The sequence below is a fragment of the Lissotriton helveticus genome, chromosome 3_2, assembly GCF_964261635.1.
Source record: "Lissotriton helveticus chromosome 3_2, aLisHel1.1, whole genome shotgun sequence".
NCBI classification, from domain to species: Eukaryota; Metazoa; Chordata; class Amphibia; order Caudata; family Salamandridae; genus Lissotriton; species Lissotriton helveticus.
This window is the reverse complement of record NC_136062.1, coordinates 404,352,031-404,368,506: the sequence shown is the minus strand read 5'-3', so window position 1 is coordinate 404,368,506 and position 16,476 is coordinate 404,352,031. Positions and strand designations below refer to the sequence as shown.

The 16,476-nt window shown below is 45.7% G+C and overlaps 1 protein-coding gene across 1 annotated transcript in view; it reads right to left on the bottom strand.

The window, feature by feature from the left end:
• TRIM44 (tripartite motif containing 44) overlaps positions 1-16,476 on the bottom strand; it is a 504,386-nt gene that overhangs the window by 363,872 nt on the left and 124,038 nt on the right. The window contains exon 3 of the mRNA XM_078684327.1: positions 8,756-8,995. Within this exon, the coding sequence (XP_078540453.1) occupies positions 8,756-8,995 (240 nt within the window). The remainder of the gene's footprint in view (positions 1-8,755; positions 8,996-16,476) is intronic.

Genomic DNA, 16,476 nt, shown 5'->3' with positions numbered 1-16,476 from the left:
AGGGTAGTGTCACTTACATCACATACTATTACCAGGAGTATAGCTTTACCACGCATGCCTTTGAGTTGTAATGGTATGCGTGGTAAAAGCATGTGAAGTAACAGCATATCGTAATTGCAACGTGTAGTAATACCCGCGTTGTAATGGCACGCGTGGTATTAGCATGCGTTGTATTGATTCATATTCGTACCACAGACACCCTTCCCGAACCTGCTTGCTCAGACACTACATGCAGACAGGAGGCATGCGACCCGTCGCAGTCTGAGTGCCAAACCACAGAGCTCAGACCAATCATAACGCTGGTTGCTTCCTGTTCTGGCTGGAGCAGAGGGACGACGAGGAGCGACAGGAGGTACATTTATTATTTCTTTTTTGTACTCCCCACGCACCCCACCCCGATCTGTGCCAGCTACCACAGTGCCCTTTACTAAAGTAGGATACAGTACAACTGAGGTTTATTACCCTCTGCTCACGGCCTTTACCATCATTAGAACACTGGAATGTTGAACACTCCATTGAAGACAATAGAGTGCGCAGGGCTTCTAAAGGGCAGTAGAAGCCCGGAGCATCAACATTCTAATCTTTGCTCACTGCAACAGCTGTGAACAAAGGCCACACGGAGTCAACCCCCTCGTGCTCTATGATGCCTTTGTTTTACAAATCATAACATTCTGCTCTCTAGGGGTGCAATGTTCTAATAGCCTAAAATCCCTCTGTAGCAGGCTCTACCGGTCATTAAAGGCCCGCTCCCTTGCTACAGGCGAGGGCCTGTAGCAAGGGAGCCTTCAGATTGTGCCTTTAAAGTTGGAGTGGGCCTTAATGGCTAGTAGAGCCCGCTGACTATATTAATTACTCACTCTTCAGTTTTGGGACCAATCTGAGAGAAGATGGCATAACGAAAAGGGCAATTAACAACTGTTAACATCCAAAAGCATGTGACAATAATAGTACTAGAACATCTGCCCGAAATTCCACACAATAAAGGCAAAATAAAAATACACCTGTTGGCTAGGCCAGCTACCTTTCCCAATGACTGAATCGAACGTGATGAAAACAGCTGTTATGATACTAGGCACTGTGACTGGCTGTGGCAATATCATAATACGATATAGAGTAGTAACATAACCTATACATCTTAAGAAATTGTAAAATGCTGTTACTAGTCATATATTATTATTGTCACTATTCGAAATGAATCCTCTCAATCATAATATGTAATAAACACTGTTAAAGCCAATAGGTATGACCTCAGCGTGCTTGCACTATTTTAGGTGAATGTATATGTCATCAGGAGAAAAAATGCCATAGATCACAGCACAAAAGAGCAAGTGTCTGTAGTGTGCCATATGGTGTGGTAGGCAGAAGCAAACTGAGAATGACAGCTGAACAGACAAATGGATGAAGACAGAGGCTCCCAGGCCCCACTATGTTTATATTTGTATGTATTTTACTAAATATTTTATTATGAATTGTTTAACATCATGAGGCTGGGGCACACCTAAAACACTCTGGAAGCTATACCTAAAAACCCCTAGCAGTGCCCGTGAAGTTCCTGCCGTACCAGAGCTATACTAGAGCTAATAGAAAGGCTGGTAGGGCTAGAAGAGTCAGTTGAATGTTAGATACGCCTAATACCTTACACTCCTGCACAGTCCTTTACACATGGGCTCTGAGCATCTTCAGTATAAAGGAGTGCATGACTAGTAATACGCACAGGCCTCCCACTGAGTTTGTTATATTTCTTATCGGTACCCTGATATAGGTCTAGGGAACATTGTACACTTTCCCTACATCGTCTCCCCGTCATTTCAAATGAACTAACCTTATAAGGACATAACTCCAAATAAGGACAGAGTGCCCTGTATGGACATAACATCTTATAAGGACTATAGGCTTTTATGGACTAAACTTTTCACCTAGTTCCATGCTGAGGGTGGGTTTTTCCCAATTGATATTGCTAAGACATCAACCTTATCACATATGAATAATTTACGAGTACACTCTACAGGAGGTCCACTTCACCTCTCCCATCGATGCACAAGGTATAATCCCCAACGTCATCCTCATACTAAACAATGAGGTGCTGTATTTACACATAGACTGTATAAATACAGCACCTCTTGCTATCATATACATATTCGGTGGGGGTGTACAGACTCAGTTTGCCACCAAGCCCACAGTATATGTTATCCATAAACAGCGTAAGTCCTGCATGAAAGGGTACTATCGGAACTACACTACAAGTTCTGTCACTCAAGTGTCCTGAGTGGGCGTCCTGAGTGAGTACCTGTAGTAGCAGTAGCAACACCATGGTTCTGGTTCTGTCCCAATAATCGTAGCTTTCTGCACTGTGTTCAGCACCACGTACCCCTGCGGAAAGCAAGCGTACACATGTTGCAAGCATTGTGGCACGGACCGGAATCTATTGCGGACATGGTTGGTAACTCCTTCGAAACTGGAGTGCTGAGGGACACGAAACAAGAACGATCAATACTTCATCAAATTTTCAACTGGCAATTTGGCAAAGGGGGCTGGCACGTGTACTGCGTGGTCCATGGAAGATGCTTTACACGCATCGTGGTCCATGGAAGAAGCTTCACACTCCCTGTGGTTCATGGAAGACACTCTACACTACGCATGGTCCATGGAAGCAGCTCAACACTCTGCGTGGTCCATGGAAGATGTTCTACATTCAGTATGGTCCATTGTAGAAGCTCTATAATCCACGTGGTCAATAGAACGAGCTCTACACTCAGCGTGTTCCATTGAAGACGCACTACACTCCCCATGATTCATGGAAAACACTCTACACTCCGCATGGTCCATAAAAGACACTCTACACTCCATGCGGTCCTTAGAAGACGCTCTACACTCCGCGTGGTGCATAGAAGAAGCTCTACACTCTGCGTGGCCCATGGAAGATGATCTGCACTCTGTGAGATCGATGCTAGACACTCAACATTCTGCGTGGTCCACTGAAGAAAATCTACACTCTGTGTGGTCCTTAGAGGACGCTCTACACTCCGCGTGATATATAGAAGATGCTCTACACTCTGCGTGGCCCATGGAAGATGCTCTGCACTCCGCTTGGTCAATGGAAGACGCTCTCCACTCTGCGTAGTCAATGGAGGACACTCTACACTCAGCGTGGTCCATCGAAGAAGCTCTACACTCCACGCGGTATTTAGAAGACACTCAACACTCCGCATGGCCCATGCAAGACGCTCTACACTACAGCTGCATTTGCTTTCAGCAGACAGATGCAGAGACATAGGCACATTTCCTTATGAAGTGGATAGTTGGTATTGGCCCGTGCGATACGACCTATTTGCAGAACAGTTTTTAGGAGTCCAGCACTGTTTTATCTGAATGATAAAACAAAAAGTGCTCCCCTACCCACACACCTCAGACTGACTCAAGGGAGTACAGCAAAGGATTCTGGACATGTTCCTAATCGTAAAACTGTACTGTGCAGTTACTACAGGTATGTATCCTTCAGCACCTCATTCAGGACACCAAGTTTATTACACGCAGTACAGTAAGTACAGATTTCGAAATACAGAAGCAAATGTTCATGAAATACTCACCAATCCCCCTAAAATTGACGAAAATTGCTATTTTAGTACCAAATTATACTACTAGAAGCTGCAATGGTAGTTTGGCCCTAAAATTCATGTTCACACATTTTGTAATGGAATTTGATGTTGTAATTTTTTTTAATTAAATAGGACTGCAGATGACGTCGGTAATTACTTGTCACATGAGAACTGGGGACCGTCTTATTGACTAACCACTCCAGCATTTGATATCTGTTCTAGATTATGTAATGTTATATCTGTCCTGGAACATTTAATTTCATATCTGCTCTGCATTATTTAATGTTATATCTGTCCTGGAACATTTAATTTCATATCTGCTCTGCATTATTTAATGTTATATCTGTCCTGGAACATTTAATTTCATATCTGCTCTGCATTATTTAATGTTATATCTGTCCTGGATTATTTCATTTTATATCTGTCCTATAATATTTAATAGCGCACAAACTAATTTGAAATAGGTTAGCGGGTGAAGGCACTTGCTGCAGAGATCTTCTTGTTCTCAACAAGGTTGCCGAAATAGTAGCAGTAAGTTAGCTCCGGTGGTTAAGGCACCTCCTTGAGAGAACTGTCGTGTAGACACAGGTGTGTCTCATCATGTTGCAGTACCGATGGTTACTGTGCAGAGCCCTAACGCAGCCCCCACCCTCTGCTGTTCAGGGGCGTCCTTTCAGGGGACCTGAGTCTCCTAGGCCTATAAATATTAGCAAAATTCAGGTGCAGGGTGCCCTTGCCACATTCTGCCGAGGGGCTCTAATTTTCCCTTAGTTTTGAAAGAACTAAGAACCGGCACCAAGCAGAAGCCTTCTTGCAGGTTTAAGTTTACAAATGTACTGTTCTTTTCTTTTTTTATTTTATTCTCAAATCTGTGAGTCCAGATGTTTAGGGGTGATACCATTACCATTAGAGTGAAGGGAGAAAAATACATTGTGGGGTTATACAGGTTTGCAAAGAGGGTGGTCTTTTTTAAGTCTGTGGAAACATGCTGCCTTTTAGGAGTATAAATGTCATTAGAGCCCTCCATAAGAGGGTGAATTGGCAGGTAAAGGGAAAGGTGCATTGCATGTGTGGGGCTTGATGTAGAGGAGGGGAGTTGTGGTATTGAGCCCCCCAAGTAGCAAGGTAAGAAGGTAGGGTGGCAGGACCTGGCAGGAAACGTTCTATGACCCGGAAGGAGAGAAAAGACCCCGGAGCGAATGCATGAAACTGATGGCAAACCGTTTCTTCAGTAAAAAATATAATTGCAAGTCTTCTCTAGGGGGGCCCAAGTGCACAAGAACATGCTGTGAAGGGCGCCCTTCTTGATGGGTGCGTGGAGCGCAAGGGTATATGGTCACAGAATCTTTAGTAGGAATAGAGGTGACATTCCAGTTCGTCACAGCGAGGGGCGGGTCGTTGCGTGTTGAAATACTGACAGACACCTACATTTAGACATCATTATGAAAAGCCGATTAATATTGTGAGGAAGAAACAGTGGCTCGTGCTCCAGTCCACAGCGAGGAGGTTTAGTCATGGTATACACGTATTTTTAATATGAATATAAATTCGGTTCACTTGACTTCAAGGTGGGATGAACCGACTGCCAAGGTTTAAAGCATCGCGTATTTGCATTTTACTGTCCACGGTTCTGCTCCACAGCAGAATTAGAAAATGTAATCCAAGGTTGGATTCTAAAGTTCTCAGATGTAAATCAAGGGTATAACCGTTTTTCTTCTGTTTGATATTAGTACGAAGGGAGTGTTTTTGTAATTTCTTAGAATGCCTGAGATCGATAGCAAAAAAATAAAAGTTTCATCTGGTGCTGGTTGCTAGAGGACGCCCATCTGAGAATGCTCCGGTCTCCAGTAGACGCCTGATAGCTAGTCTGATAGGACACGGATGGAACATTCGGAAATATGAACCCACAAATTACTTGAAGACTTCTCTGTTGACTCCTTCTTCTGACAGGGTCCTCAGAAGATTCTGGGGACCACTCAGAGGAAAATTAAAACTGTTCACATATTCAGTCTCCTGCTCCAAACAATCCATCAAATTCACGATGAAACTCGCTCGTTATGAGTTTAGGAGTTGGGAGAACTGACGAGCATTCAGGTGGAAAGGTCTAACAGGGCCTCAGTTATAAGTTTTTTAAATGACAAAAAAAAATGGCATGAAATTGGAAGGTATCATGAGACGACTAGGACAGAGAGTAGGGAGCCCTCAATGAAGAGAATAGAGACATCTGCAGTAACTCAATAATTACAGCATCTCGACGGCCATGCTGGGAGAAGAGGCGCTCACAAGGAAGGTCAGCAGATGTGGTAAGGGGTGGCCATGGTCAATGAGTACAAGGAAGGCACGGATTGTTCTGTGCATCGTGTTCTCTGACTCGAGCCAGGACGTCACAAGTATGTTGGTCACAACTGGCTTTCAATAAATCAACAAGTGGGTGAATGGTTTTGGGTGGGATCTAGTTAGAAATCACTAGAAGACGTAGATCGTTCACACAGGGAGGCTTATAAAGAGTCCCCCCACCGTGGTTCGCATCCTTGGTGGACCTAATGACCAGTACCTAGTACTAGAGCCTCTGATTAACCACCGAAAAGAGCATTGTTCCCATCTCAGGATCACTTCAGAGATACCACGTGTTTTGTTTCTGCAACAAGCACAACAGGTGGCAGGACGCATGTGGAATCAGGGATAAACCGCATGGACACCCTACACTTAGGGCAGCTTTTAAACAGCCTTCGACTGCAGAGGATGGGAAATGGACACAGACCCCTAAAAATATCCATAGCCCTCCAATATTGACTAGCCTCCATAGGCTATCACGAGGTACTTTAGATGGTCTGCGGCACCCGTGAGCTGCATTAGCAGAACACGCAGAAGCTGAATATCCGCCCAGCTACGCACGTATGTACAGGGACGTCTTACATGGGCTCTGGACATGGCTAGGTAGAGTTACTTCAAACTTGGGATCTGAACATAGCTAGATCATGTCCAATACGTGTTCTACATGGGCAGCCTGTTAACCGCTTACGAAAAGTTTTGGTCTAACACAGCCATACCGAGCTTTGAACATGGGCCGGTCTTGGTTAGATGTCTTCTCGCTTGAGATTTACCTATGGACACGCGTGGTTTGACACGTTCTAACCTCGGTGTGGACATGGCCAGGTGACAGTCTCCTACCATTTTACCTCTGGGTTAAACATGGCATGGTCATGGCCCATGGCCTACTTAACTCATGTCTGAATTTGACACGGTCATAGTACAGGGCCTACTTACCTCCGGCTTGAAAATGGCACGGTCATGGTCCAGTACCTACTTTCTTCCAGTTTGAATATGGCACGGCCATGGACCAGGGCCTAATTACCTCCGGTTACAATATGCCACGGTCATTGTCCAGGGCCAACTAACCTCCGGTTTGAATATGGCACATTCATGGCCCATGGCCTACTTACCTCCGGTTTGAATATGGCGTGGTCATGGTTGAGCACATTTTTACCTCAGATTTAAATAAGGACCGGTCTAGGTTGGGTTCCTTTATACCCCAGGTTTGATCAGGTAGACACCTTTCATTCGTCAGATTTGAGCAGTGTCATGCCTCCTAACCTCAGAAGTGAGCAGATATCCTCTACCGAGTTAGCTAAGATTTGAGCAGGGCTCCAGCACAGATTTTCTCCTGTGTGAGCGGGGCTCCAGTATGAATTACGTCCTGTGTGAGCGGGGCTCCAGTATGGATTACGTCCTGTGTGAGCGGGGCTCCAGTATGGATTACGTCCTGTGTGAGCGGGGCTCCAGTATGGATTACGTCCTGTGTGAGCGGGGCTCCAGTATGGATTACGTCCTGTGTGAGCGGGGCTCCAGTATGGATTACGTCCTGTGTGAGCGGGGCTCCAGTATGGATTACGTCCTGTGTGAGCGGGGCTCAAGTATGGATTATGTCCTGTGTGAGCGGGGCTCCAGTATGGATTATGTCCTGTGTGAGCGGGGCCCCAGTATGAATTATGTCCTGTGTGAGCGGGGCCCCAGTATGAATTATGTCCTGTGTGAGCGGGGCTCCAGTATGGATTACGTCCTGTGTGAGCGGGGCTCCAGTATGGATTACGTCCTGTGTGAGCGGGGCTCCAGTATGGATTATGTCCTGTGTCAGCGGGGCCCCAGTATGGATTATGTCCTGTGTGAGCGGGGCCCCAGTATGAATTATGTCCTGTGTGAGCGGGGCCCCAGTATGAATTATGTCCTGTGTGAGCGGGGCTCCAGTATGGATTACGTCCTGTGTGAGCGGGGCTCCAGTATGGATTACGTCCTGTGTGAGCGGGGCTCCAGTATGGATTATGTCCTGTGTCAGCGGGGCCCCAGTATGGATTATGTCCTGTGTGAGCGGGGCCCCAGTATGAATTATGTCCTGTGTGAGCGGGGCCCCAGTATGAATTATGTCCTGTGTGAGCGGGGCTCCAGTATGGATTACGTCCTGTGTGAGCGGGGCTCCAGCATGGATTATGTCCTGTGTGAGCGGAGCTCCAGCATGGATTATGTCCTGTGTGAGCGGGGCTCCAGCATGGATTACGTCCTGTGTGAGCGGGGCTCCAGCATGGATTATGTCCTGTGTGAGCGGGGCTCCAGCATGGATTACGTCCTGTGTGAGCGGGGCTCCAGTATGGATTACGTCCAGTCAGATCTGAGCAGGCTGTTTTCACCTCATCGGCTTATGTATGAGCAGGTCTTCTCTACCTCTTACCATTGGATTAGAGCACAATTCCTCTACCATTTTACCAAGGATTCCTGCCCCTCATACTTCGCTAAGAGCTAGTCTCCTCTTCCTCTTTAACTTATATTTGAACATTTCTCCTGACCCTCCTAGCTCAAGTCTGGGTAGATCAATTTCCCTCTGACCTCAAGTTGGCATATCCAATGCATGTGTTACCTGAGGTTTGTGGAGATCTCTGCCATCTAACTGATGGTTTTAGCAGTCCTACTACACTCCTAACCTCACAGGTCTCACTTTCCACTTTCAGAAACAATCTGCCCTTCCATTCACAAGTTGACTGTGTCAGCCATAGCCATAGCAACAATGCCTGGATACCATCATGGGTGATCAGCCGCGCTCTACAAGTACCGTATGATTGATTGATTGATATTTCCAGGTCTCACGTACATATTCCTGTCCCTCTTACCTCAGGTTTGAGCTGAGCCAGGTCATTGAAAGCGCTCAGCTGGGTTGTGATCTCCGACATCTCCGTCATGATCTTCCTCATACGGACGTTGAGCTCGGCCAGCACCTCCGACACTCGCGCGGTTTCCATGGCTTCCTGCAGGTCCACCAGGTGCAGCGCTCTGCGCTCCTCCTCATTGGCCAGGCATCGCATGTTATCAAACTGCACTGAGATGAAGGTCTTCATCTCACTTCGGGTCACCTGTGGATGCAATGGCAAAGAAATGGAGAGCGGTCATTAGTGGCCCTCATCTTACTGACCACTGGGAGTAAACATGAGCATCTGAAGCAGGGAAACATCACCTGGGTAGGAAAGATTAAGGCAGTGGCGGGTCGCATAGGGCATGCTGCAGGGCGGTGAGGCGGGTCGGGGGAGGGGCAGGGTAGTAAACTCAGACATAAGACGTAACGGAGGAATATAATACTAATTACTTTCCACCGTTCCGTTGTATGTCTGAGTTTACTACCCCACCACCCTCCCACTTCCCCGACCCACCCTACAGCACGCCCTATGCGAGCCGCCACTGGATTAAGGACTTAATTATAGGTGCTCATGTGCAGACACAAATGAACTGAGGAAAGGCACTAGGCAAAGCCACACAAAAAGAACGAAAGTTCGCCTTAGAGCATGATGTGAGGGTTCTTTTAGGTATTACTTCAGTTACACCAAGTGTTACTACAGCCAGAAAAAAACATTTTGTCATGTTATGTCTAGTCTTGTAAGCAGAGCGGTGTGGGGTCTGTTATTTGTGTCTACGGTATCTGTGATCTAACCTGGAACCTACGTATGCAAAGGATGCTGCCAGCCAGAAGCAATAGCTTGTTGTTTATAGGGGTGGTCTGAGAGCAACATAGCTCCTAGTGAGGTGCTACAGATACACTTACTGCTTGTAACTGTCCTGAACCAGCACTAGCAAATCCACTAGGTTTCTCAATTGTCGATTGCTTGCCAATGGTTTTTAGTGATACTATAAACTTGAGTATGTGCAAACATTTTCCCAGGGGCCAAAATAGATGGTCTGTGGTGAGACAGAGGGCCGCACTAATGCCAGCAGGGTGGCACGTAGGTGAGAGGTGACTACAAGGCAGGCGTAGGTGGAGCTAACCATGTACTAGGTGTGGACTGTGAGTCTTGGAGTTATTTTGAGAGTTTTGTTCCATACTCTCCTCTAAATTATACCACTAGTCTGTAGAAGAGACATACATTTCAGGAATGGTGAAAAAAATGCTTGTTCTGGTAGCATGTACTATAAAATCCCTTGACAAATACCACGCAGCGAGACTTGCACTATGATGAGCGTTTCTAGTAAAATGAGCATAATGGCAGGTTTTTCTAGCTGTTGTTTAGAATGTGTGCACACACTTCTTTTATTGTTTTGGCTATATCACTGTGCAATTTTAGATTGAAGTCATGCAGTTCTCTGCATGTGTGCCTGCCCTGTGAACAGCAGGTCCCATTAACATCCATAGTAATGTTTCATTTGGATGTGGGTTACAGATGGTAATACAATAATCTGTATATATCATCCACTGATGAAGACTGGTCATTTTCAACACTTGTGTGGTAACACTTAATACAGAAGTAAAAGCCGACAAGTGCACACCAGATATTTGTGCAAATTGTCTTTAAATTACAGTACGCTTCCCTCAAAACCTGCGAAGAAACAGGATTATTAAAAAGAAATGTACTAACCAGGGCTTATGCGTAAATTACATTTCGCAATTGGCATAAGCCAGTGGTGCTGGGAGAATTTGCAGAAGAGGTGAGTGGGGAAGGAGTGCTGCCATTAATGTTACATCACTGAAGTCATGGGAATTGTGAAAGTACATATCATACGAAGAACAAAAGTATCAAATGTATTCAGCAGTAGCGTAGTAAGGACGGAGTAAGTAGCTGGCAATAGATTGCGGACAATGGAGCAAATATATTACTCAGCAAGGTGTGGTAGGTCACTGTGTTTTTGCAGACAACACATTTTCCACTAAAATGACCAATACATCTGCGCAGACATACATTTTTACGGTTAAAAACTCGGAGGCGCACAAACGAGATCTGTGGAAATCAAGTTTCAGGGAATATTTCATTTGTGCCTTTATCGGTTTTGTTCCCACTAAAATCGTTGTTTCCACCACACTTCAGAATAAAAAAAAAAAATTTAAAAAATTTTTTTAAAAAAAAAGAACGCGTGCTCCATTTGTGCTATCCTAACGGCTAAAATCTTCTGACATAGTTGTACTTTTGATTTACAGGTATTTAAATGGTGTGATGTGCCAGAAAAAACTTTACAAAATCCTCTCATTTTGCAGTCAGAGAAGCAAAAGTAAACACCAACCTCCCTTTTAAAAGAATAAACATTAATTTCTTAAAAGACAAAGCTTGACATTTGACCTTTGTCTTTCAAGTACAGCAAATGTGCCAAAATAAAAACAAAATATAAGCGGCCATTTTTTGGTGATTGCCTTGTGATCGCCAGCATTTGTAATCAAAAACTGATAATGCCAGAGATAACTAGAATTGGTCATGCGTGTGAAACATTTTCAAAGAAATACTGTGTGTAAGTCTGCTGAAACAGAAGCACTCTCAAGGAGTGCCTCACGAAAACTGGAAAGGGATCACTTGTGGAAGAATACAAGGAGCCAGTCAGAGAGGTAGTAAAAAGGCTACACACCAAAGGAGGGACAGCCTAAAACAAATAACGCCAGCGAATAGAATGCAAGTAAACGTGAGCGACAAAGCCAATGGTAAGCAATGGTGCAATGCATTCCTAGGTAAGCTTTCAGCATGTCCCCAGTATGTCTTAGCAAGCAGACTGCTGCTCTGTCTGGAAGACTTCGACCTAATAAATCGACTGAAAGTCACATGCAAGCTCGGACATTCTTTCATTGTAACTCCCCTCTCACCCCTCAGCGCCCTTTCACTGTCTACCTACTCCAGGTCCAGGACTCCCTGATCGTCTCTGCTATCGTGGGCATAGCTATCATTAGAGCAGCAGGTGCCAGGGCCAATGGGGTATGAGGACCTAGTGCTTAATTTGTAGAAAATTCATAATAAGTGCAAGGAAGCAACTGTTTTCTTAGGTGCCCTCTGCCAAATGCTGAACTCCAAGATTACCAAATCATGAATCCACCTCATGCCTCTTTCTTACGCCACCCTGCGCCTCCTGCCTCTTTATAATAATAATAATAATAATAATCCACATTTGTAAAGCGCACAATCACCCGTAAGGGTCTCTAGGCGCTGGGGGGCCGTCGGGAAGATTAAGCGAGCTATTGCCCAGAGTCACATGGTGCTGGGCTAACCTGCCGCCGGAGCCGGGGATCGAACCCTGATCCCCAGATTCCAGCGTCAGTCGCCCTGGCCGCGGCGCCACACCTCTCCCATATCTCACTCACCCTGGTTGTTTTCCCTTTGTCGCCGTTCTCCTACCATCCTCTTTATTTCTCTCTTTTCTGCCTCGCACTAGGTCAAAGCCTTACGATGAAAAATAACTCCTGGTGCCTAAAAGTGCATGCAGGCGCCTACGACGTGCAACCACTGGCACAAATTAAGCAGTGTCAGGGGTCCAATAATGGAGAGTTTTCACTAGCCAAACACAGGGGAAGGTGGGTCAAATTTCCTGGGTGTATTGGACCCTGACGCCATTACTACCCACTGTTTGGTACCCGCCTTATTTATTTATTTATTATGCGATTTATACTGCGCAAACTAAACCCAAAGGTGTCAAGGCGCCTATCAAAAAAAATCAGAAATGCAGAGCACAACTACAGGTACGCGCGTACAAAGAGGTGGGTCTTCAGGGCAGTTCTAAATAATTGTAGGGTGGGAAGAGACCTTAATTCAAGCGGGAGAGCGTTCCACCATTTTGGGGCCAGATTGGAAAAAGCTTTACCACCCCATCTGGTTTTCCGAATGCGCGGAACTGAGAGAAGAAGTCTGTTTGAGGAGCGAAGGTTCCTGCCAGGATTGTAAGGAGACAAAATGGATCCAATGCCAGTAAGGCTATTTTTTGCTAAAGCCTTGTAGACCATACACATAGTCTTAAAAAGTATCCGGTCCTCAACAGGAAGCCAGTGGAGCTGCTTCCTGGCAGAGGTGGCAGAGGCACATCGGGGTAGATCCAGAACAAATCTGGCTGCTGCATTCTGGACCACCTGCAAGCGCTGCAGCTGACTTTTATTCAGTCCCGCATACAGCCCAAGGGCAACGGCAAGTTGCTTTCTTGCCTGCAAAGAAAGATAGTGCCTGATTTTCCTTAGTATGCGGATGATACCCCAACAGGTCGATACAGTCCTGTTGACACATACTAAGGATGGGATCAATCATAACCCCGAGGTTTTTGGCTGAGGAGGTAGGATCAGGACAGGCACCCAGTGAGTCCGGCCACCACTCAACTGACCAAATCTCCTCCTTTCCTCCAAACACCATCACCTCAGTCTTCTCCCCATTCAGTTTCAATGAGTTGTGAATCATCCATTGGCCGACTGCCTCCATACAAGATCTAAAATTGGAGGCAGTCGACGTAACTGACTGGGAGAGAGAGACGAGGATCTGGGTGTCATCCGCATAGGAAACTACCTCCATCCCGAAAGATCTAATAAGTCTGGCAAGGGGGGGTCACATAAATGTTGAAAAGGGTGGGGCTAAGCGCCGACCCCTGCGGGACCCCACATTGCACAGACAGGGATGGAGATAGAAATTTGCCCAGCATGACCCTTTGCTCTCTATGATCAAGAAAGGAGGAAAGGAGCCCCAGGGCCGAACCCTGAACCCCAATCTCCCTCAGTCGAGATGTTAAGACCGGGGGAGAAAGGATATCAAAGGCAGCCGTGAGGTCTAAAAGGATCAGGAGGGAGGTCTGTCCCCCATCCACACGCGTGCGGATATTATCAAGCACTATGGTGAGGGCAGACTCGGTGCTGTGTTCCCTCCTGAACCCATGCTGGGAAAGATCCAGACAGCCCGAACTCTCCACGAAGGCAGCAAGATGTTTATTTAAGTGAGCTTCTAACATCTTCGCGGGAGCCGGGAGCAGTGAGATGGGGCGAAAGTTTTTTAGTACCCCCGGGTCAAGAGAAGGTTTCTTGAGCAGTGGTTTTACTACAGCATTTTTCCACTGCTGAGGAAAAATGCCCTCCCTCATCGCCCTATTCATGATGTCAACCAGAGGGGGCAGGAGGGATTCTCTACGCTGCTTGAGGATCTTTAAAGGACAAGCATCCAGTCGAGACCCAGATTTGATTTTGTTGAGAAGAATCTCTAGGTCCTGTAAGGAGAGAGGAGGGAAAGATTCCAGACCTCCGGACAGAGATAGCTCTGTGGAAGCAGAGTCCAAAACAACGGGAGCCGGAGGCTCAGCGGTAGAAGATCTCTGCGACTCCAAGGCAGTGTAGATGTCCGATATTTTGGACTGAAAGAAGGAGGCTATCCTATTGCAGAGCTCCTGAGATGCAATTACAGGGTCGGGGATCTGGAGAGATGTAAGAGAGTCCACGATCCTGAAAAGCTCTTTAGGAGAGGAAAGTGAGGCTGTGAGGGCCGTAAAGTATTGTTGTTTGGTCCTAATCACTTCCGACTTATATCTTTTTAACAGGATCTTGTGGGCTTCCTTATCCTTTTGGTCCCAACTAGAATGCCATAGGCGCTCCTGTCTCCTTACTTCCTGTCTAAGGAGTCTTAGATGTTCTGAGAACCAGGGGGCTGAAGGTCTTTTCCTGGCTGAATAACATGACCGAGCAGGAGCCAGTTCATCCAGGGCCTCCGTAATGGTCTTTTCATATTGTGAGACCGCCGACGGAACATCCTTCTCCTGAATTGTGGACAAACTAAACGTCCACGGATCAAAAGAATTTTCCCTGATGTTTTTAAAATTCCTACGTACTTCCGTCGTACTCGGAACTTTCCTAATGATGTCCTGGATCAGGTAGGTCAGATTGAAGGGAACGGCCAGGTGATCCGACCATGACAGAAAAAAGGGATCCATTACTGTCAACCTCTGATCATTAGAAAAAATCCCATCGAGCGTATGCCCCGCTCGGTGGGTAGGTCCTTTCACCAATTGGGTGAGTCCACAGGCTGACATAACTTCCAGCAAGGAAAGAGTGTCATGAGCCTCCAGCAGCTCTAAGTGAAAATTAAAGTCACCTAGAATAGTAAGATTTTCGCGCCAAAATAAGGTTCCAGAACATGAAACAGTTTCAGCCCAAAATCTGCTCTAGGACCGGGAGGACGTTAGACCAGAATCCCGTTAAATGCGGGATTAAGAGAGTCGGACAGGGAAAAGTATAACACTTGGAAACGCCTTAAACGCCACAGTGGCACTTCCAGCCATGTGTAGGGTGGCAGAGAGCCCGCCACGGTGAAGTTACAGCTTCTGTCTCGCTTCTTCCTCCGCTGTTACCTCCCCAGATCCTTTCTGCATCTCATCCGGCTTCTAGCCAATGATCATTTAGAACAACCTCCTCATAGCAACTGCCCATCACACACAAAGGGCTGCCACCCTCTGTATCAGAGGGCCAGCAGAGAGCTGGACCAAAATGTACCTTGATGGTTTTTCAGAAAGTTGTACAGGGGGTTGAGCAAGTGGGGTCCACAGTGCGAAATAACGTATAACAAGCACTGGCAAAGCAAAGAGCATCAGATTTCATATGTGATCACATTCGTGAGCTAGTATTCACAAACACCCCTTAAATGCGCTGCATGTACACATGTTGTTTATGCCAATTATCACCTGCCTATTGGCTTTGCCGCTCCTAGGAAAAAATAGCAAGAATCATTTATTTCTTTATAGAATGCATAAAGGAGAACAGGAATTGATTGTTACAAACAAGGCAACAACTGAAGGTACTTTTCAGATAGAAGAGTCCCTTGTGCATTCCAACAGAGGCACATCCTGAAGGAGGAATGATACACCAAACAGCCAATGGCGTGTGGTGAGAGAGTGAAGCTGCTCTGACTGTAGCCATTGGCCATTCTACGTTTACTTTGTAGAACTGGTAACAATATCTCCTGCAGACAGATGCGCTGACTTAAGCTAGACCTAAAAACAGGGATAACCAAGAGAAAACAATGAGGCCCAAAAAGTGTGGAAAAACATAATTACAGAACAAAGAGAAATTGGAGCGGCCAGTCAGTTACTCCACATTAAATGTAAAACGCGGGAAAGAAAAATGATTACACTGAATTTGATACCAAATAATTTCCTACAAAATTACTGCACATCACATGGAACTCGTAAGTTCACAGAGGGACTGCAAAGTGCCACATTATGGAATGCGCTGCTAGGGAGGCGCTTGTGCACATTCAATGTGAAGACGCTTTACTTTTGCAGCAGACGTAAAGTAGTGCAACTTCCAGGGTGTCTGCCTCATACACCCCACAACTTAAACAAAAAACAATGCCTATGGTAAACTTCTTTTATATTTAGTTATCGAAAAGACATCATCGATTGCCTTTTCTTAGCCTAGAACCATGGTCATAGAGAAAAAAATCTGAATTAAGTCAAAGACTCTTGTTATCCTATATGCATTAGAGCTACATAAAACACTCGTAGGCGAAATATTAAAGCTATATGTTATTTAACGTATTTATTCTTTTCTTTTTAGTGCCTCTTATTTTTACCAAACATATATCAAACTACATAAACACACTTTATACAATAAATACAAATGATAATTCAAAAGTAA